The 21,870-nt window shown below is 35.9% G+C and overlaps 1 protein-coding gene across 1 annotated transcript in view; it reads right to left on the bottom strand.

Annotated features, from left to right (window-relative positions):
* Positions 1–21,620, bottom strand: part of LOC133326240 (protein similar-like) — a 111,639-nt gene extending 90,019 nt beyond the window's left edge. The window contains exons 1-2 of the mRNA XM_061534924.1: positions 21,514–21,620; positions 18,493–19,137 (exon numbers count right to left, since the gene is read on the bottom strand). Coding sequence (XP_061390908.1) covers positions 18,493–19,137; positions 21,514–21,620 — 752 coding nt within the window. The remainder of the gene's footprint in view (positions 1–18,492; positions 19,138–21,513) is intronic.
* Between the last annotated feature and the right edge of the window lie 250 nt (positions 21,621–21,870).

Genomic DNA, 21,870 nt, shown 5'->3' with positions numbered 1-21,870 from the left:
AGCTCATCGTCTGTAATTTAACATTTTATTAAAGCAAAGCATAAACAACCTACAAATGGACAATTCACAATGACTCAGTCTCCATACAAAAGTCAAGATCGATTTAAGAAAGATGCAGAGCACGATGGAGGATAAAACAAGTTCAGTTCCGTCGCACTAATTGACATTTCATTTGTTTATTTTCAAACTCTCTTCCCAAACTCAACCAATCAAGTAATTAAGTTGAAGTTAATAATAATGAAAAATTGAACCAGTTCAATTATTAACCAGTAAGGAAAGTAGTAAAGTCGGACGGGGCCGACTATATGATACCCTTCACCACTTTGAGTATATTCAAGAAATGAATCCTAACAGAAGTCGTATGTGTCAGTCTCGTTTCCTACTGCCTGCTACAAACATATGCGCAAAAACATAATATCCTGTGCCAGAAAAAAAATTGGTTCAAGAACCTCAAAACCTGGGGGCTACCAGAAAAAATTGACCACTATTTATAGTGTAGAGATGTGCTACCTAATAAGAACTCGACGTACTAAATTAAGTCAATTTGGTTGAAAAATACGATCAGAACCCCCAAAATACCAAAAATTTGGGGTACCGTTATATGGGGACTACCAGAAAAACTAGACCTATATTTATAATTTTTAGTGGAGTAATTTGGTACCCAATAAGAACCCAATGTACAAAATTTCAGAGAATTCAGTTATAAAACAAGCCCAAGAACCCGAAAATACCGAAAATGTGGGGTACCCTTATATGGGGGCTATCCGAAAAAATTGACATTTACTTTTAATTTTTGGTAAGGAGATTTGCTACCCAATGAGAACACAAAGTACCAAATTTCAGCAAATTCGGTCGAAAAATGCTATCAAAACCCCCAAAATACCGAAAATTGGGGGTAATCTTATATGGGGGCTATCCGAAAAAATGGACCTTTATTTATAATTTTTGGTAGGGATATTTGCTACCCAATAAGAACTCAATGTACCAAATTTCAGCGAATTCAGTTAAAAAACGCGCTCAAGAACCTCAAAATACCGAAAATTTGGGGGTACCCTTATATGGGGGCTATCCGAAAAAATTGACCTTTGTTTATAATTTTTGGTAGAGAGATTTGCTACCCAATAAGAACTCAAAGTACCAAATTTCAGCGAATTCAGTTAAAAAACGCGCTCAAGAACCTCAAAATACCGAAAATTTTGGGGTACCCTTATATGGGAGCTATGCCTAAACGTGGACCGATTTTCTCCAATTTCAATAGGTTTCGTCCTTGGGCCAATTAAGTGACCTGTGCCAAATTTCATCCAAATCGGATCATAAATGTGACCTGTACTTTGTTAACAAAAATACATGGACGGACGGACAGACGGACGGACGGACGGACAGACGGACGGACAGACGGACATGCATAAATCGACTCAGAAAGTGATTCTATGCATATTCTCAAAAGGAACCATGGGTCTATCTCGATTATTTTTGCCTGTTACAAACATATGCACAAAGACATAATACCCTGTACCACAGTGTGGTGAAGGGTATAAAAACATGTATGTCATAACCACTTCAAATTCAGATCATAAATATAAATACATATTTTCAAATATTTTTTCTATAATAAAATAATTGCTTGCCAGAGCAAGCCCGTCAATTAACTGCCACTACAAAAAATAATAATAAATCATATTGAAAGTGTTTCATAAAACACAAATTTTTGCCAGTAATTTTCACGTAGCAGACCAGCCAGCTACCACTCTCATATTCCGAAAAGTAACTTGCATGCCAACAACTCAAAATTTGTATGCTCAAAAGCAAACTACAATAAAATAAAAAAAAACAAATGCCAAGCATTGCAAATAAACGTGCTGGCGATTCTTTTGTACACCAACAAAACTTCCTTTTGCGTTTTTATTGTAAATTATGCAGAAAAAAACAATAAAACAATTCTACAACAATAACAAAAAAATTGCAACAATAAAGAAAAACCACAAAAAACAATGCCATGTCATGTGCAATGTATTTGTTTAAATTTGTGTGTATATAAAATAATTATATATTGTTTTTAATTTATTCAAGGTGTATGTATTTAAAAAAGTGAGAAAGAAAAATAATTAGTTTGAAATAAAACAAATAAATAATAAAAAAAAATCGAAATACAAAGGTATATTGGGTGGAGAGATGACCTTGTTGAAAAAAAAACAAAGCACCAAAAAGGGAGAATTATTTGGGAGTTACAAATATCATTATTAAAATAAAATACAGAACAAATTGCAGAATACTGTCTGGGCATTCTTAGAAATTATTTTATATTATTTAATTAAGGTTTATATGACTCTTAAACAACAACGTATATGTATGTGCCTTTCATAAAACATAGCCATAATAAAAAGATCTCAGAAAAAGAAACATGCGCTAAATTAACACCTCCTCATAAATGAAAGCAAAACTATTCCACTTTTGATGATTTATGCCGCTCTATCACAGGGTAGCAAAAACCAACAAAAACTCGCCAAATCGACACGCTTCATTGTTGTTATTTCGACCACTAAGCGTTTTGTTGTGTGTGTGTTAATAGATAAAACGAGTTACCGGGTTTCCGTTATAATTGCTTCAAAGACAATTATTTTTTATTACAACAACAAATGAATATGATTTTGTCAGTATTATTTTTTACAATTTAAAATTTTGTATTTGAACGTGGACTCAAGTGTCATTGGCCCTATGTGTCATCACTAGGTTGTTAATTTTTCAAATAAATATGAAACCTCAATGTTCATTACAAAGAAAAAAACACAGTAAATTTTAATTTGGCGGAACCTCTTCTAACCATAACCAAAAAAATCACCTGCTTCTGGCAACCAAAGAATATTTCAAAGTATTTCTTACAGAACGAAACCTCTAATACCCAGCTGTAAAAGATTTATAATGGCCTTGTAGATCCCTATATAAAACCAGTGAGCCGAGCAGAATAGTCTGACGGGACTCTAAAAATTGATCTGTCGATTATCCTAATAAGAAAAAAGGATACAGATCGAATTTTTGGATTCGGTGACCCACAATCTAGAGCTGAACATATGAACATATGGTCACAGACCAACAATTGATCCTGTCGATTATCCTAATAAGAAAAAAGGATACAAATCGAATTTTTGGATTCAGTAACCCATAATCTAGAGACGCTGAAAGTTTCGTTCCACAATTCGAAAAAATAATTACAGCACTATTCGAGCCAATATTCAGTACAGCCCTTCTAATTACTTCTCCAGATTCCCTTCACCGTGGGTTGTGTTGTTCGGCATATAATTGTAATCGACTCGAAAAAACACACAAATATTAAGTTTTCGGCCAACCCCATCTCAATTTATATTTTGATCATCACCGAAAATTATGTCCTTGACCATAACTGGAACCGCATGAAAACTTTCAAAGGGATCTGCGCTATATTTCCGCCATCTAGTGTGGTAATGGGCTACTAAATAATATCTGAATACGTAAGCACCTGTAACTCTCACAACCGTACATACGACAATATAATTGGTATAATTTTAAAGGTCAACCAATACTCTTGGATATGTTATAAACTTATCGGGTCTATGCCCTTCAGGAGTAATAGAAATTTTGTAATTTTTCACAGCCCACAGTCGTGTTTACAGATTATAATGGACAAAGGACGGACGAACACACATGTCTAGATGGACTCAGCTAGTCGAGATATGACGATCGGTGTACTTAAAAGTGGGTATAGGACCAATATTTCGCGGCGTTACTAATTCTTGGGGCTGCACAAAGCTATAATACCCTGACAACCAAGTTGTTTAGGGTATAAAAAAATCCATGTTTTGTGGTCTGAAAGCTATTGAAAAATATTAAAAAAAAAATGTGAGTCGGTTTTGCCGTCAGATGTAGGCTATGGTTTGCGGATGAATTACACTCAGGTTTTATCATTTTTATTGGGAGGAAAGAAACAATGTTTCCCATCTTCGGACTTAATCTAGGGGTTTTAAAAGTACTACAATTTACAAAGTTTGAATCAAATCGGGCATTCAATTTGCTCCAAATTGTATAAACCAATTTTAAAAAATGTTCGCATCGTGGGGTAGGTACCAGAAGGAATAGACCGTCAAGTCCCATCTTCGGACATATTCTAAGTAAGGTAAAAATATTACGCTGTACAAAGTTTCAATGAAATCGAGATGTACAAGTTTTAAAAATGTTGAATCTTTGTGGGGGAGGTATTAGAAGGAGTGAACCGATAAGTCTCAAGTTTCAATATTATAAAAACTGATCCGTTTTTTTTTATTAACTTTTAGTCAAATGTTGACCATTTTGTGGACGAATGCCGAGAAAAAGTGGACCGGCAGGTATCCTCTTTCGGACTTATTACGATGTGCGAAGTTTCAATGAACTTTGATGCTCCGTTCGCTTTAAAATTTCAAAATGTTGACCATTTTTGGGAAGGTACAAGAAAGAAGTACTTCCAGCAAAATACAGGTTTGGTAAGAATATTAGGTTCTGCAATGTTAGGTTTAAATCGGATAGTCCGTTCACGTGATATTATAAAATAAATTACCAGCAAAATTGTGACAATATTAGGGGTAAACGTTATATGGGGGCATCTCTGAAACTTGATTTCTGGAATCCTCAATATGTGGGGTACTAAACGTGGACCGACGATAACCCAAAATATCAAATTACAAGCAAATCACAACTCCGTATATTGGGAAGATGATCGATAAATACCCGGAGAAACGGACATGACTAAATCGATATAGATTTTTTGGTCAATAATATCCTGCGATGAAAATTTCTAAGGGTTACAAACGGGATGACAGTTTTAATATTAAAAATTTTTTAACACGTTGACGGACAGTTGCGTCTATAGCCGTCAAGTTCAAGTTCACTATGTGAGATGACGGCTGTAGCAGCACAAATGTGCATTTACCAGCGTACAAGTAGAAGCCTAGTGTCATGTTTTCGAATTTCACTTGTTTCTACTGTCCGTCAACGTGCTAAAAAAATCCAGCCTTATTGGATTTTGGACTAAAGGCTAAAAACCTTTTTTTGTAAATCTATCTATATCTATAATCTGCTGGTCTTTGAAAAAATCAAAATATTTAATATATATTTTCTTAATATTTAAAAAAACGTCTATAGTAGAATATATTGTAAGGATCTATGCAGATTTTTTTTCTTTTTCGCAAATAACTTTTACTTTTCAGAAAAAAAAAATTAAAAATACATGTTAACTCAAATTAATGCCTCCGATTAAACGTGTATTTATCTTGAGAGCGGCAACATGACATTCAAAACACGTATTTACAGCTTTAAGCAACAATTCATATTTTTTCTTTGCGACAGATAAAAAAAAATCAAAACATTGACGTAAAGCCTTGTTGTTTGACAAGTTTTTGTGTCGCGAAATGTTGTCTTAATCTGTTAATCGTACAAAACTCTGTTGTGATCTGTGAGTTATTCTTCCTCTTCATAAGCGTGTGTAATGGCTGGAATTAGTGTCAGGTGTAATATGTTTTAACTGATCTATGTTGTTTACAGTTTTGTTTTGTTTTCGACTTGACATTGTGGCTCTTCCTTGTAAATGTTTATGTGGAAATATACCATTAATTTAGTAATATTCCAATACCATAAAAGGATTTCGGTTTGTTTTGCAACTTTAGAAATATTTGAAATAGAAAATATATTAGACGAAATAGAAAAATAATGCCTTAATTTTATGCCAATCAATTTTTTTAAGACCAAAAAAATCAATACAATGTTTAATCGACGTTTTATCTGAAAAGATTTATATAAAATAAACAAAAACTTCCTACACTTGTCTGCTAACATTGTTTTCATTACAGAAGTTTACATAAATAAATTCATAACATTGATGCCACAATTTCATAACAACAATGAAAAAGTTCATCTCATAAATGAAATGTTTTCATTGTGTTATTGAAGTAAATTTAAAACATAAAATACAAGTATTTGAAACTCATTCATAACATCAATTAACATATTGCATAACGTTAATGCACTTTTTCATTATGATAATGAAATAAATTCATAAAGTTAATGAAATATATTCATAATGGCAATTCGCGTTCCATAATGATGGGTACGAAGGTTCTTCCCCTGTCTTTCTTTTTCATTGCAAAACTTTGATCATTAAGTTCTACTCGAAAGGAAAAAAACTAACTTATAATCATTCAATGATCGTCGCTCTTACAGCGAGATTCAAATAAAGACATTCATAACTTTAATGAAATGAAGGCATAACATTCATTTCATTAAACTATACACAACATTAATGAAGATACATTTTTCAAATGAAATTTTTCCGTTAAATTATGTATGTACATGATGTATAAATCAATCATCACAAATATAAACAATAAACAGGATTAATAGAAGTCGTCTATTGAATAAATAAAAATGTTTCGTTATATTAATAAAAGGCTTATTTTTTATTTTAATAGGTTTACTTCCCCAATGCTGAAGAAAGGCATATTTGCATTCTGAAGCTGTGTAGCACTTGTACAACACCTTACAAGTCATAATAATTCGACATCATCCAACGAACTTCCACGTGAAACATTGAGAAAAAAGTGAGTACACCAAAATAAGTATTTAAAATAATAAGATCGATGTAAGATGATGAGCCAACGTTTCGCGCGGGATTAAAGCAAGGATGCCCTGTGTCACCCCACTCCTCCAGGCTTGTGTCTAACAGCATCACCCAAAAGCTAAAGATTTTCTCAAGATCATATGCAGAATATTCTGACCCAACACTAGAAGTAACACAGAACTGTGGAAATGTACATAACATGAGCAGAATGGTGCTTGAATCCCAAGGATCACGAAATCAAGGTCGACCAAGATAAACCTGGCGACGAACAATAATCCAAGAAATAACTATAAGAAAAAGGCAACTACCTAATAAGATGGCAATATATTGTGGAATCCCTATTCTCCCTAGGTGAGTAACAGGAAAATAATGAAATAAATTTATGACATTTATGAAACAATTTCATAACATTAATGAAAGTATTTCATTAGATTAATTTAAGTTTTTAATTAGAAATAATAAAACTGGTTCATTGCACTAGTGAACAATGAAACGTTTTCTTAACACAGTGAAACTGTGAGTTTCTTGACATGTCAAATTTAAATCTTGTTTAATTATTGCCTGCAATGTCATATAATTATGTTAAAATCTTTTACGGAAATATAGATTTATGAAACTATTTCACAACATCAATTAAAGCATTTCATAGTATTTTTGAAAAAGTTTATTTCCATTTATGAAATTTGTTCATTGAAATGGTGAAATTGTTTCTTTGAATTAATGAAAAAAAAAACTCTTTTCATAAGTAAACGTTTTCTATTTATTTTATGAAATTTTCTCATAGCAATGAATGGACATAATGGCTATTATTATTTTTATTAATGACAATTTTTCGTTGTATCAATGAACATTTTCCATCACACTAATGCAATATTGTCATCGCTTTAATGAACATTTTTCATTGCATTAATTCCACTGTTTTATTGCATCAATGAACAATGAATCTCTACGTTAATTCAAGATTACAATATTTTTTGAAGTTATTTCTTTCTGAATTTTGATAACTCCATTAATAATTCACTGTAACTTTCAGTAATATATAATTTTCCACTATAAAAATCCTGCATCAACCAGATGTTCTACAACAAAGTTCTCTCTTATCAGTCATAGACTGCGTTCTTGGCTATGCGAATCAAAGAACAAATTATTTTCAATATTAAACTAGTTCATAATTGCAAGGCATATGACCAACCAATTGGTTGCCTTGTGGTGAGTGACTATCAGCAGCAACGCTAGACGTCACATGAATTCTAAAGAAAAAAAATGAAATTATTAAATAATAGTTTACAATCAGAGTGTCTACACATAGTGCAAATATTACAGCATCAGGGCAGAGATGGCATGTTTGAGAATTTCAGAAACAATCCATAAGTCCAAAGAAAATTTGTCTCATCGTTAGTTCTTTAGAAGATCCTCTGTCCCTCTTCGATCTTCTAAAGAACTAACTATGAGGGGCTTTCAACGTGAGAAACTTTCTTTTGACTTTTGGATTTTTTTCTTAAACATGCCATCTCTGCCCTGATGCTGTAATATTTGGAAAATGCAAACTATCCATCATCTGTAAAATGCCATCTCTGAGCATGAAGACCAACCACGAGCACTTTCCCTCAAGTCATATGAATCCACTTGCCAACCCACACCCATTAGATTTGTCAAATCTCATCTGACTTGTTGAAATTCCCATTCAATGATTTGTGAAAGTCATTGGCGGCATTTCATTCACATGATATACAAAATTACAATTTATTACAAATAATATATTAGAATGTAATTTTAAAAATAAAGAAAACATATTAAGTTTGACATTTAAATAAATTATATTTTGAAACAAATTCAATTTTTTTAGCTTTAATTAATTTGTATGTGAATGGAGGAAATTTTTATAGTGAGAACTGTTGCAGCTGCAGTTTGAACGTTTAGCTTAATAATTATTACGATCATCAAAAACACATATTTATCATCGTCACAATCGCCATCAACATGCATAGAATGTATTAATTATTGCAATTTGTTTGAATACAAATTACATTTCAATTCAATAGAAATTAGATAATAATTTCACGGAAGAAAGAAAACAAATGAAAATTCTGGATATTATGAAATAAAAATATGGCAAATTTTGTGAGCGCTGCGAATGTACACATGTAGAACCTTACAATGAAAGAATGTTTTTCATATCATAAATGAAAATTTTTCATAAAATTAATAAGTTTTCATAAAAGTAATTATGGTTTTACATTGATATAATGAAATTTTAGCTTGATTTAATGAAAATTTTTTCATTGAAATTATGAAAAAAAAATTCATTGAATTAATGAAATTTTTCATGGAATTAATGAAAGTTGTTGTTTGAATTAATGAAATTGTGTTTTTTTTTATTCATGCCCCTCACATGACTTGGATTGTTTAAGAATCTTTTTTTCATATTTTTAAATGAAGGCGTGAATATTTTTTCAACGATCATAACAAGGCATGGATTTTTAAAGAATATTTTTTTCAACCGATCATTACAAGGCATGGATATTTTCAAGTAATGCAAGAAGCGTGGATATTTTAAAGGCTATTTTTCAAGGAATGCAAGAAGCTTGCATATTTTAAAGGCTATTTTTCAAGGAATGCAAGAAGCGTGGATATTTTAAAGGCTATTTTTAAAGGAATGGAAGAAGCGTGGATAATTAATCCACGCACCTACAATTGCTTCCATGGTATACACATGTTTTTGCGCAACCGTTTTGGAAGTGTATTGATGGCTCAGAACGTTAAGTGGTCTGGCAACATTTGTGTTGTTTCGAGGACCGAAGTTCGAGCCCTAGCCGTGCTCAGCTGAAATTAATTTTTATTATTTGAATTTTGAATTTAATTTGCATATGCAAAGTTTCGCATCAGGGCGGAATAAATACAAGTTACCAACATACGACCTTTGTAAAGCCACATAGCCCAATATGCCTGATGAACCGCCTAACCAACGGCGAAACGCGTCGCATAAGGGTGTGTACGTAGGTTCTTCTCCTGGCTTTCCTTTTCATTGCAAAAAATTTAGATCATTAAGCTCGTCTCGAAAGAGTATAAATAATCACTTCAAATTATTTTTAATTTTATTTCTAACCCACCCACTTGCCCAGCTGATGTCATCGATATCTATCTGATAACTGATACAAAAAATGATTGAAACCTACCCTAAATTTGAAATAAACATTATTTTCAAAATTAATACATTAATACCTTAACAAAAAACGTGATCGTACGCTCTCAAATTTTTGTTGTTGTTTTTCTTTTTTCTAATTTTTTCCAATCAGTTATTATCGTGTCAGTGTGGTTTCTATGTCAGCAAGTGGTGTATAAAATAATAAAATAAAGTTCTGACATGCGACTAATCTATTTGGTGGCTGGCTACGTCACACGCCACCGACAAGAGTTGAGGTGAGAAGGTGTTTGGTTTGGGGTCTTGGCATGCCGCTGGTCGGTATAATACAAAGTAATTTTGAAATGATGGCAAAGAGAGAGAGGAAGAAGCTTCTGGTGTAGCAAATCAACCAAATAGAAAAAAAGTGAACAACAAACCCGATCATTTCCTCTAGCCACCCCAATACAGAGAGCTGCCGAAGATGATGATGAACAGAACGCTTACATTTGCACGTAAATAAAATTCTTTGAATTGACAATTTAAATAAGCACAACAAACTGTCGATTGGTCAGTTGTTCTGTTGTTTAGTCAAGTAGTCCGCCTATCAGCAGTCAACTAACCAACCAGCCAACCAGCCAGCCTGTCCATCATCCAATTTGATTAATGTGTTATTAAGCTCTACGATTATGTTTGGTTGGCTATCTTTTCGGTGCTGGGTTTTCACACCCTACTTCCAATTCAATGAATTGAATACCCCTCAAAATATATTCCCCCAACCACCCTCCTATTGAATGTTACTGATATGCTCAACGACAAACAAACCATCGACAAGTTCAGGTGATTGTGTTTTGGACATCAACAATGAGAGTGATAATAATTTTTTTCTGGTTTAAGACCCTCGAATATGTAATCAAGAAAAATAATAACAATGTCGAATGATTAAACAATTAACATTTTTTTAAACAATTCTTTTTTTCTAAATAATTAATCATTATTTTTTATATGGAAATATGCTATGGAAATGCAAGAAATCAACAAGGAAACAACAAAAATATTTTTTGTGATCTATTAAAGGGGGTGACGTAGGGGATGATAGATACAAGCAACGGCTCTCATTGGCTTTAACATGGCGAAGTCAGGCATATCTTTTTCCCTCTTTCATCTCAATTGTGGACACTGACCTCCCCGTGGTGTCACCTTGGGTAACTATTTCCGTCACCCGATGAAATAGTGAACTAATATGTGCCGCGAGTTCACCCATAAAAACTATAAAAAATAAGTTGAGGCGTCAGGTTAGTTGCCCACACTCGGAAAACCCCTCCTACTATGAAAAAGCAAAGAAAGCCAAACCCACCTAATGTTGACGACCCCCGCAAACGTATAAAGGACCACGATCTGCGAATCTGCACTTGGAATGTGTGCATGTTGTACGGAAGAGGCGCAGTGTTCGCTTTGGCGGATGTACTCAGGAAGTACAAAGCTGATATTATTACATTACAGGAAATGCTATGGAATGGGACTCACGTAAGTAAATCAGATGATTACGCCCTGTATTATAGCTGCCATGAAACAAGACATGAGTTTGGCTGCGGATTTATGGTTAACAGGAGAATAAAAGACCTCGTCTCCAGATTGCTATAATCCGTATAAAAGCGAAGTTCTTCTACATCAGTCTCATTTGCGCCCATGATCCGACCGAAGATAATGATGAACATACTAAAGACATATTTTACGAGCGCCTAGAAATAGCATATGACCGTTGCCCTGGCCATGACATTAAAATTCTACTAGGAGATTTTAATGTAAAAATCGGAAGGGAAACTGTTTTTGGTCCCACCGTCGGAAAATTCAGCCTCCATGAAGAAACATCCGACAACGGCATGAGGTTGATTAACTTTGCGGCAGCAAAAAACATTGTAGTTAGCAGCACCAGATTCAAGCATCTCGATATACACAAGGCCACTTGAATTTCTCCCGATCGAACAACGAGGAATCAAATCGATCATGTTGGGATAGACGGAAGTATTAATCCAGTGTTTTAGACGTCCGATCGATCCGAGGAGCGAATATCGATTCGGTCCATTACCTTGTGGCATCCAAGGTACGCACCCGTCTTAATGTGGCAGCAAAAGTGTGATCTAATGTAACACGGAAATTTGACGTCGAAAAGCTGCAAACACAACAGATAGCAAAAGCCTACTCCGCTCAACTTACCCAACAGCTTGACGAAAACACCCCTTATCCCGATAATAATATTGGAGCACAGTGGCAGAGAATTGCCCACTCCCTGCAAACTGCAGCAAAAGTAACAATTGGGTACCAAATACCACCATCAAGAAATCCCTGGTACGATCAGGAGTGTCGTAATGCTGCTGATATGAAAAACGCAGCGTATAGGGCAACCATGCGGACAGTAGCAACACGTAATGCGATGGAGAACGATCGGGAGAAAAGGAGAGAGGAGAATCGTATTTTCAGAAAAAAGAAGAAAGAACAAGAAAAACGTGAGCGTGAGCAAATCCAGATGTACAGCAGTCAGAATGAAGTCCGAAAATTTTACCTACCGCTAATACACCAAGCCGAAGGCTTTGGTGCAGGCACATCCTCCTGTAGAGATGAAGAAGGAAACCTGGTGACAGATACAGACAGCGTGCTGAGGATCTGGAAGGAGCAATTCGAAAAATTTCTGGTATCAGCAGTGAAGTGGATACACCAGAACCAATTATAGATGGGTGTATACCACCTAGCCAAGATGAAGTCAGAATAGCAATCTATCGGCTGAAGAATAACAAAGCTGCAGGTGCCGATGGGTTACAAGCTGAACTATTCAAGTCTGGTGGTCAGATGGTGGTAAGGAACATACACCAGCTGATTAGTACAATTTGGCTAGAAGAATACATGCCCAATGATTGGAACCTCAGCATCCTGTGTCCCGTGCACAAAAAAGGAGACATGACGATATGTGCCAACTATAGAGGAGTAAATCTCCTTCCCATCGCATATAAATTGCTATCCAGCGTACTGCGTGAACGACTGAAGCCAATGGTCAATGACATTATTGCACCATACCAATGCGGCTTTAGACCTGGCAAATCCACCATCGAGGAGATTTTCACGCGGCGCCAATTCCTGGAAAAACCCACGAAAAACACATCGACAGATTCTATTCTATCGTCGACTATAAAGTCGCATTCGACAGCCCTATCCGTTCAGAGGTGTATAAAGACATGTCTGCGTTTGGCATTCCTGCAAAATTAATACGGCTATGCAGGATAACTTTAACTGGCACAAGATCATCAGTTAATGTCGGAAAGGACCTCTCGGAGCCCTTTAATACCGAACGAAGATTCAGACAGTTCGTCGTGTGACAGTTTGTCAAGGTGACCGTTTGTCGTGTGACCTTTTTATTATCCTTCTGGAAAAGGTCATACGAGAGACAAAAGTGAACAGAAACGGCATTCTGTACACCAAACAACACTTGCTACTCGCCTACGCCGATGACATCGACATAATGGGTCGAACACTGAGAGCGGTAACAGCCACATTTGTACAAATTGATGAGTCTGCCAAAGTGGGTCTGACAGTAAACGGCGAGAAGACCAAGTTGATGGTATCAACGCGCAATACGTCCAGTAGACTCGGACCAACAATGGAGCTTGAGAACTACAGCTTCGATGTAGTCAAAGATTTTATATACCTTGGTACCGCCATAAACAAAACGAATGATATCAATTTTGAAATTCGGAGAAGGATAGTAATGGCCAGCAGATGCTACTATGTGTCTGAGCAAACAACTCAAAAGCAAAGCCCCCTCCCGCCAGACCAAACTCACACTCTACAAGACGCTGATACTACCCGTGCTGTTATATGGATCTGAAGCATGGGTACTTACGCATGCAAATGAGGTAGCTCTTGGAGTGTTTGAGAGGAAAATTTTTTGAAAGATCTATGGGCCGATCTGCGTTGACGGTGAATATCGCCGTAGAATGAACCATGAGTTGTACCAGCTATTCTCGGACATCGACATTGTTAGACGTATGGAGATGCAGCTAGGTCATGTTGTGAAAATGGATGAAGATGCCCCAGCCCAGAAGGTATATAAAAGCGAACCAGCTGATGGTTCACGCAGAAGGGGAAGGCCACGAATAAGAGGAAAGACCAAGTGGAAGATAACATTGCCGAATATGGTATTTCAAATTGGAAAAAGACCGACGCGCCTGAAAATCTTTTTTAAGCTCGGCTTATGGAACGAAAGTTCTGTCACAAGACAGCTAAGAGAATAGATCTATTCAAGGCGTAGATTCTTAAAAATAGTTTTTGAATTTCCAAAAATATTTTTTGAATATATTTTTTTTCTGAATTTTTAAAGAAGCATGTTTTCAACATATATAGATCTCGGATTTTTTATCACCCACCTTTAAGTATACCGATCGTCATATCTCGACTAGCTGAGTTGATCTAGACATGTGTGTCCGTCCGTCCGTCTGTCCATTGTAATTTGTAAACACGATACAGGCCACATTTATGGACCAATCTTCACGAAATTTTGCATGCAATGAAGAGCCCTATTGTTTTTGGAAAAGATCGGTTAATATTTAGGGGATGAAATGGACCATAAACTTTATTTTTGTCGGGTTTTCTGGTCGCTCCTGAAGCCGCAATTATGACCCAAACACCACGAATTTTTGCACGGAGAAGGGGATCGGGCCAAAGAATAAGTATGGCTGTTTTGATAAAGATCGGTCAATATTTAGCGGGTCAAATGGACCCTGACTTTTGTGTGAAAAATTACAAAATTTGTATTCTATGGGGTATATATTTGCACCTGAAGGTCCTAGACCCGAGAAGTTGATAATATATTGAAGAGGAGTGGTTGACCTTTAAATTGATACCAATTATATTGTCGTATGTACTCGGATGCGGGACTTACACATAAATATTTACAGGTGCTTACGTATTCATACATTATATATTAACCCATTACCACACTAGAGGGCGGAAATATAGCGCTGATCGCTTTGAAATTTTCCATGAGGTTCAAGTTATGGTCACCGGCAACCCCTATAATTTTCGGTGGTGATCAGATAATAATTTTGGGATGAAGTGGACCGAAAACTTATTTTTTGGTGTTTTTTCGAGTCGATCTATAGGCCAAAATTGAAAGCCGAACATCACAACACAACCCACGGTGAAGGGAATCTGGACAAGTGATTAGAAGGGCTGTACTGAATATTTGTAATATTTGTTGACCTCTAGTCGGTCAAGAGGTTTCAAATATCGCGAAATATTACCCAAGCTCAGAATATAGAACCACAGAAAGTTATAGTTTCGAGGAAGTTGTGTAGGGTATCATATGGTCGGCCCCGTCCGACTATACTGCTCCGCTCACTGGTTTTTTATTATGGATTATGAATAAAAAAAATTGAAATAATATATAACATATATAACAATGTTATATATTATTTCAATTTTTTTTTATTTCTCGTGTTTGGCAGAATGCCAAATAGTTAAAGTGCGACACCAATTATTGACACAATTTTAATTAGCTAAACAAATTTTGATATTTCCAAGAAATTAAAGAATTGAATTTCGCGATTCTAGGAAATAATTCTTAACTATGTAGCTGATATCAATAAAAACAATTTTATGTTCAATACAAATACAATGAATTCAAATAAAACAATGACTTGGCACAATTTAATAGCACCTGTCCCCTTCTATATATTTTGCGTATGTTCTTTTTATTTATGCTTTAAACATAGATCTACAACAAATAATATTATTTGGCACTAATAAAAATATATACTAAACGAATTTGTTGTTGTAAAATTTCTGAGAATTCTGGGAATTAATATGTTGAGCAAGCAAACAAACATGCGACAGAAGGTCATTAACATTTAGAAGAGTGAGAGTAGATTATTTCACTCCTCAATATGAAATTGAAATGTTTAAAATAAAATAAAAAAATATATTTTTCCTATGTTTGTTGTTGTTGTCATTTTATTTTTTATATTTAAAAATAAATAACACCAAAACCCATAAATCATCAACAGACAGACACACACACAAAATTACTAACCAAGTGGGGTAACACCAGCACCACCACAAAACCGCAGTCTAAAATCACATAATATGCACCAGCCGGAGGAATGTCTATTCGTTATTGGAATATAATGTAATAATTAAAAATCCATAAGGAACTGAAAAACAAACGTAAATTGTTTACATACAAAGTCGTCGATTTAGACACAAAAAATAGTGCTGTCTCTTGAATATTAATGGACATTGATTAATCGCTGGACTATCGAAAATGCGTCACACAATATTTCAAATGAATGTGCAGTGATTGGGGATGCGTACTGCACTTGTGTCCCCTTGGGGGATTTAAATGAGAAGAATAAAAAAATAAATATTTTTTTTTTTGTTTAAAATCTACTCCTTAGATAGATCATCAAAAAATATTTTTAAACCAGTAAGGAAAGTAGTAAAGTCGGACTGGGCCCACCATACCATACCCTACACAACTACCACGGAACTCAAACTTTCTGCTGATTTTTATTCCGAGCCTGGGCAATATTTCGTGATAGTTGCACCCTCTTACCCGATTAGAGGCAAACGGCACCTCTTCCTTACATTAACATATTTGACATATTTTCCGAATATTTCTTATATTCAGTGCAGTGCTTCTAATTACTTGTCCATCTTCCCTTCACCGTGAGTTGTGTTGTGATGTTTGGCTTATAATTATGGCCTATAGATCGCCTCGAAAAAACACACACACACGAAATTCATTTTTCGGGAACTTCGTCCCAAAATTATTATCCGAAATTACAAGCGTTGTCCTTGGCCATAACTGGATCCTCATGGAACATTTCAAAACGTTCAGCGCTATATTTCCGCCCTTCAGTGTGGTAATAGATCACTAAACAATATCTGAATACATAAATACCTGCAAATATTTAAGTGTAACTCCCACATTCGATTATATACGATAATATAATTGGTATTAATTTAAAGGTCAACCACTATATTACCAACTACTCGGGTCTATGTCCTTCAGGAGTAAATATATTCCCTATAGAATAAAATTTTTTTATTTTTCACACAAAAGTCAGAGTCTATTTGACCCGCTAAATATTGACCGCTATGCCAAATTTCGTGCATATCGAAAGATATTTAGGGACTTTGGCGCACCATTTACCTTAAATCGGACGAAAATATATATGGAATCTATATCTAAAAGTGAACCGGTATTCACGAAACTTAACACACATCATTCTAAACTTTATTCAGTGCGCTATAAAAAATTTCGTGCAAATCGAAATATATAGAGGGACTTTGGCGCACTATATACCTTAAGGGTATTTTTGACAACAAACTAAATTAAACAAGTGAAAAAGCTTTAAGTTCGGCTGGGCCGAACTTTGGATACCCTCCACCATAGATATACTGACAGGTATTAGAAATGAAAATATAGGGAAAATACCAAAAAGTGGACCAATACCGACATTTCAAAAAACGGATTATGTAAACCATAATACAAATTTCAGAAATTTTTAATGAATAATTATACCCTCAGCCTTATGGTTAATGAGGGTGTAAACACATTAACACGGTGAAAATGTGACTCATCGAAATATTGGTTCTAGACCCCTTGTTTCTTTGGGCCAAATCCGTTTCAGAAAATTTAAATTTCATCCAAACTTTGCCCATCTTATTATTTCTTCCAAACTTAGTTCATATTCCAAGATGGGGTATAACGGAACTGGAACCTCCACACAGGGGCTAGGTTTAAATGCGGCTATAGTTCATTATCGAAACTTACGTTCTAATTGTTTATATAAAAAATTATGTTATATGGGGACTACCCCAAAAAGGGGGCGAATATTACTAATTTTTGGTAGGGAGATTTGTTACCATATACGACTACAAATTGCAGAAAATTCGGTTGAAAAACGCGCTCAAGAACCCCAAAATACCGAAAATTGGGGATAGCCTTATATGGGGGCTATCCGAAAAAATTGACTTATATTCATAATTTTTTTGTGGAAAGATTTGGTACCTATTAAGAACTCAAAATACTAAATTACAGCTAATTCGGTGGAAAAATACGATCAAAACCCCCAAAATACTGAAAATTGGGAGGTACCGTTATATGGGTGCTACGAGAAAAAGTGGACCTATATTTATAATTTTTTGTGGAGACATTTAGTACCCAATAAGAACCCAATGTAGCAAAATTCATCGAATTCGGTCGAAAGAACCCCAAAATACCGAACATTTGGGGGGTACCCTTATATAGGAACTAAACCTAAACCTGGACCGATAAAGCCCATCTTCGAACTTGACCTGCCTGCAGACAAAATACAACTCTATGCAAAAATTTTGACGATCTATCTCATTCTCGTTTAGACGCTAGAATGATTACAACAGACAGACGGACATGGCTATATCGTCATAGAATTTTACACTGATCAAGAATATATATATATATAAACAAAATTAATATAAAATAAGGAAGATCTTCAACGATTTGCTTTATCCTAGGTCATACGAGAGCTATACACTCCCAGAGAAACGTGTGAAAATTTGGAACCAATTGGATTATTAGTTTTTCTAGAATTAGAGTAGATTCGAATCAAATCAAAAAAAGACACCTTTTTTAAAAAATATACCGATTGTTTGGCGTATGGCTTATTTAATTTTTTTTAAATTCATTTAACTGCGAGAACAAACAAAGTTAACTTACATGAAATCTTCAATGTCAATGACCTGAGTATATTGACATGGTTCCTGGTTACTGTAGGGACCATAGCCATAACAATAGGCATAGGTCCATGGTTGATTGCCTTGACAAGGTAAAGAGGGTCGTGCGGAACCGGGCAAAGGGACATGTGGAGCATAATAATTGTTGTTTACGTGGCCATGTTGTTGTTGTTGTGGCATTCCTACATTGTTATTAAAGGGTATCATTGGTTGCTGTTGGTTGGCTTGCTGTGGCCACTGACGCTGAAATGTTGGTGGAGTTTGATAGACAACAGCATGGGAGGCAGTAGAAGGATGCGGTTGTTGAGGCATAATTTGTGGTTGTTGTTGTGATCTATAATCACCACCATTGTTACAAATATAATTTGGTGTTGCTGGGTAAACAATTTGGTGTTGTTGCTGTTGTTGTGGTGGTGGTACTGGCGGTTGTTGCACCATCAGAGGTTGTGGCTGCTGATTTTCACAACGACGATAAGGATGATGACGCGGAATTGTGGTCACAACAACATTTTGATTACAATTTGGAATTATTTCGGAACACGTATTGTACGCTGCAGCAGCAGCAGGACCTTGTTGATGCCATGCTGCCGGCAATTGGGAATTCTGATTGAAATTTACACACGTCTCACTAGATGGCGATATATTGCCACAACATATTTGGGAATTATTTGTGGAATTGGCACACAAAGGATTGGGATTAACATAATTCAGATTTGTTGTTGATGTTGTTGTTGTCACATATTGTTGTTGTTGATTTTCTTCGGCACAATCATTTAGGATGTCGTCATAGAAAGTGGTTTTATCATTTCGGGGAAAATAACAATTTTCCCACTCACTGCATGAATTAAACATGCTGAGGGATATTTGTTGTTGTTGGTTTTATTTTCTTTCACTTGTTGTTGTTTATTTATTTTTTCTTTCTTTCTTTCTGATTATTCTCATTCATTGCGTTATAATACCGAGTGTGATAAGAGCGATAATCTTTATTTTAGCGCGTAATTTTTTATTCCGTTTAATTTTTATAAACAAAAGATTTTATTTGGCATTTTGAAAAAAGAATTTCTCCGAAATTTGTGTTACGGGTCAAAGTTAACGAAAACATAGCCGTTAGGTTCCGTTTCAAAATCGCACAGCCGTTCGGTTACATTCCCAACGATTTTTTCCGCGGCCAAGGCAAAGACGTTTATACACAACCACACGACAAATTTCAAATGAGCCCGACAAATCACTACTATCGGACCTCAAGGTACTCCCTTCGTACACTTCTAATGTATGTTTTTTTTTTCTCTAGTTAACATACGATCGTCCACGAACAATTTGTCTGCTTCTTCTTCTTTCTCCAATTATTATCAAAACAAAAACTAAGTTAAAATAAAAATAAAATATTAAATAAAAATAAATCCCTAAGAATTTTAACAATAACAACAAAAATATTCTCTATATTTTTTGTTGCAATAACAACAACTACAACACCTGCACCAAGAACACCAGGTGAATAGACGCTCTGCGGAGACACAAAGACCTTAACTGGGTGAAACACAATTTCTCATCATAACAACAACACAGAATAGTATGGAGTTTTAGGAAGGCGGGGGTTTTACAGGTGACAAGGACGGTGGCGCTCGCTCACTCACAATCGCCAGTTATCTCCAAATACCCACCACAACAACAGAAGGCCAATATGAAAACATTTTCTTTCGTTATCAGTTCAAAATTTTAAAAAAAGCTTAACAGATAAGATACCACCACCAGCCGATCGGACCAACGAACGACCATTATCCGAACCAGAAAATCTCTTCGGCTAATATGGAACCAAGCATTGAATGAATCGTGTTGAAGTAGATTCATCATGTCAACATCAACATTATGAATGACGAGGAAGGTCTAAGATTTCATAATGGGTATATCCGATAATAAGGATACCCTACCTCAATTTTGAGGGTCTAGGTAAGGAGGGAATTTTTAAAGTCGGCCCGAAGGAGAACCCGTAAAAAGGCCTCCAAGAAGACCGATAAGACACAACAGCCTCTGTCAATCCACCCTTTGTCGAATTGACAAAGCCGATACCCAAGGCTTTGACAATTGGGCAGTCGGCTGGGCATATCTCTGAGACGGTTGCAACCTCGGGTAAAATAGGGTGAGAGGTGAAGTCATTGACATAACCCTCACAAATATGGACGACTCTGGTGTTATGAACTGGAAGTGTCTGAACAATGCTCCTTTTCGGATCATAGACTGATATCTTTCCAGATTCCTACCTCCAGAGGAAAACAGAAGTCTTATAGGAATCCTCGGAAGATAAACTGGGACAAATTCAAACCTAAAACAGCAGCCTCAATCCTGGATCATAAAGATCTAAAAACGGTTGAGGATGTTGAAGTAGCTATGAATAACGGCACGGCTACTCTTCTGAAGAGCTATGAAGTTTCTTGTCCCATAACATACCCTGGGAAAAATCTTGTCTTACTAGCATACAATAGAGATGGTAAGACAAAGCTCAGCACAGATTGGGATGTCTCTAAAAAAGACAATTCTATAGGTACAAGAGCGAAATCAAGAAGGCTAAACGTGAGTATTGGGTCTGCTATAGTGAGTCAATCGCAGGAGTCAACGAAGCAGCCAAAATCTATAGGTAGTATAAAGATCCAAAATCTATAGGTAGTATTAAGCGAAGTGATGGAACGTGGACAAACTCTGGCAGTAAGACTCTTGATCTTCTATCGTCAATCCACTTTCCTGGTTGTAAGGGAGGGTGCGCATCAGCCTATAGTTCTAACGAGGGAGGAGAAGTTGATAGAAAATGCTATAAGCTACCCAAAACTGGTATGGGCGATAAATAGTTTTCAACCCTATAAGTCTCCTGGTCCAGATGGCCACGCCACGCTGCAACACGTACTCGTTCATCAGCGTGTTGCATCGTTAGCATCAGCGTTAGCATCTCTGGCACTCTACTCATGCAAGAACTCCATATGTAAGAGCTGGGGATTAAAAGCCGAGATCATACACTGGCTGTATGTGACGATCGCCCTCCTCGTTAAAAAGTACACCACAGGCAGCCTTGAATGCAATCCTGAATCTCCAACCACTGGCTCCGGGAAACAGAGGCTGCATGGAAATCGCTGAACTATGGTCATGCTAGTATCCTAAACTATAAACTCAAAAGCAGTTCATGATTGCAAGTGCGCTATGATATACGACAGATAGTTAGCTTATGTTGGGTTCCATAGCGACATTGAAGGGAATGAGATAGCCGACGAGCTTGCTCGAGGGGGCTCACTGTCGTCCAATCTTCCGATAGAGAGATCTGTGAAACCTCCCGCTCGTTCTACTGCGAGGTAGTCGGCAATAGATGGTTGAGAAA

This window comes from Musca vetustissima, unplaced genomic scaffold, assembly GCF_032173495.1.
Source record: "Musca vetustissima isolate MV318-11 ecotype Yass unplaced genomic scaffold, APGP_CSIRO_Mvet_v1 utg8112, whole genome shotgun sequence".
Classification (NCBI taxonomy): Eukaryota; Metazoa; Arthropoda; class Insecta; order Diptera; family Muscidae; genus Musca; species Musca vetustissima.
The sequence above is the reverse complement of the archived record's forward strand: the minus strand, read 5'-3'. Positions and strand labels throughout refer to the sequence as shown.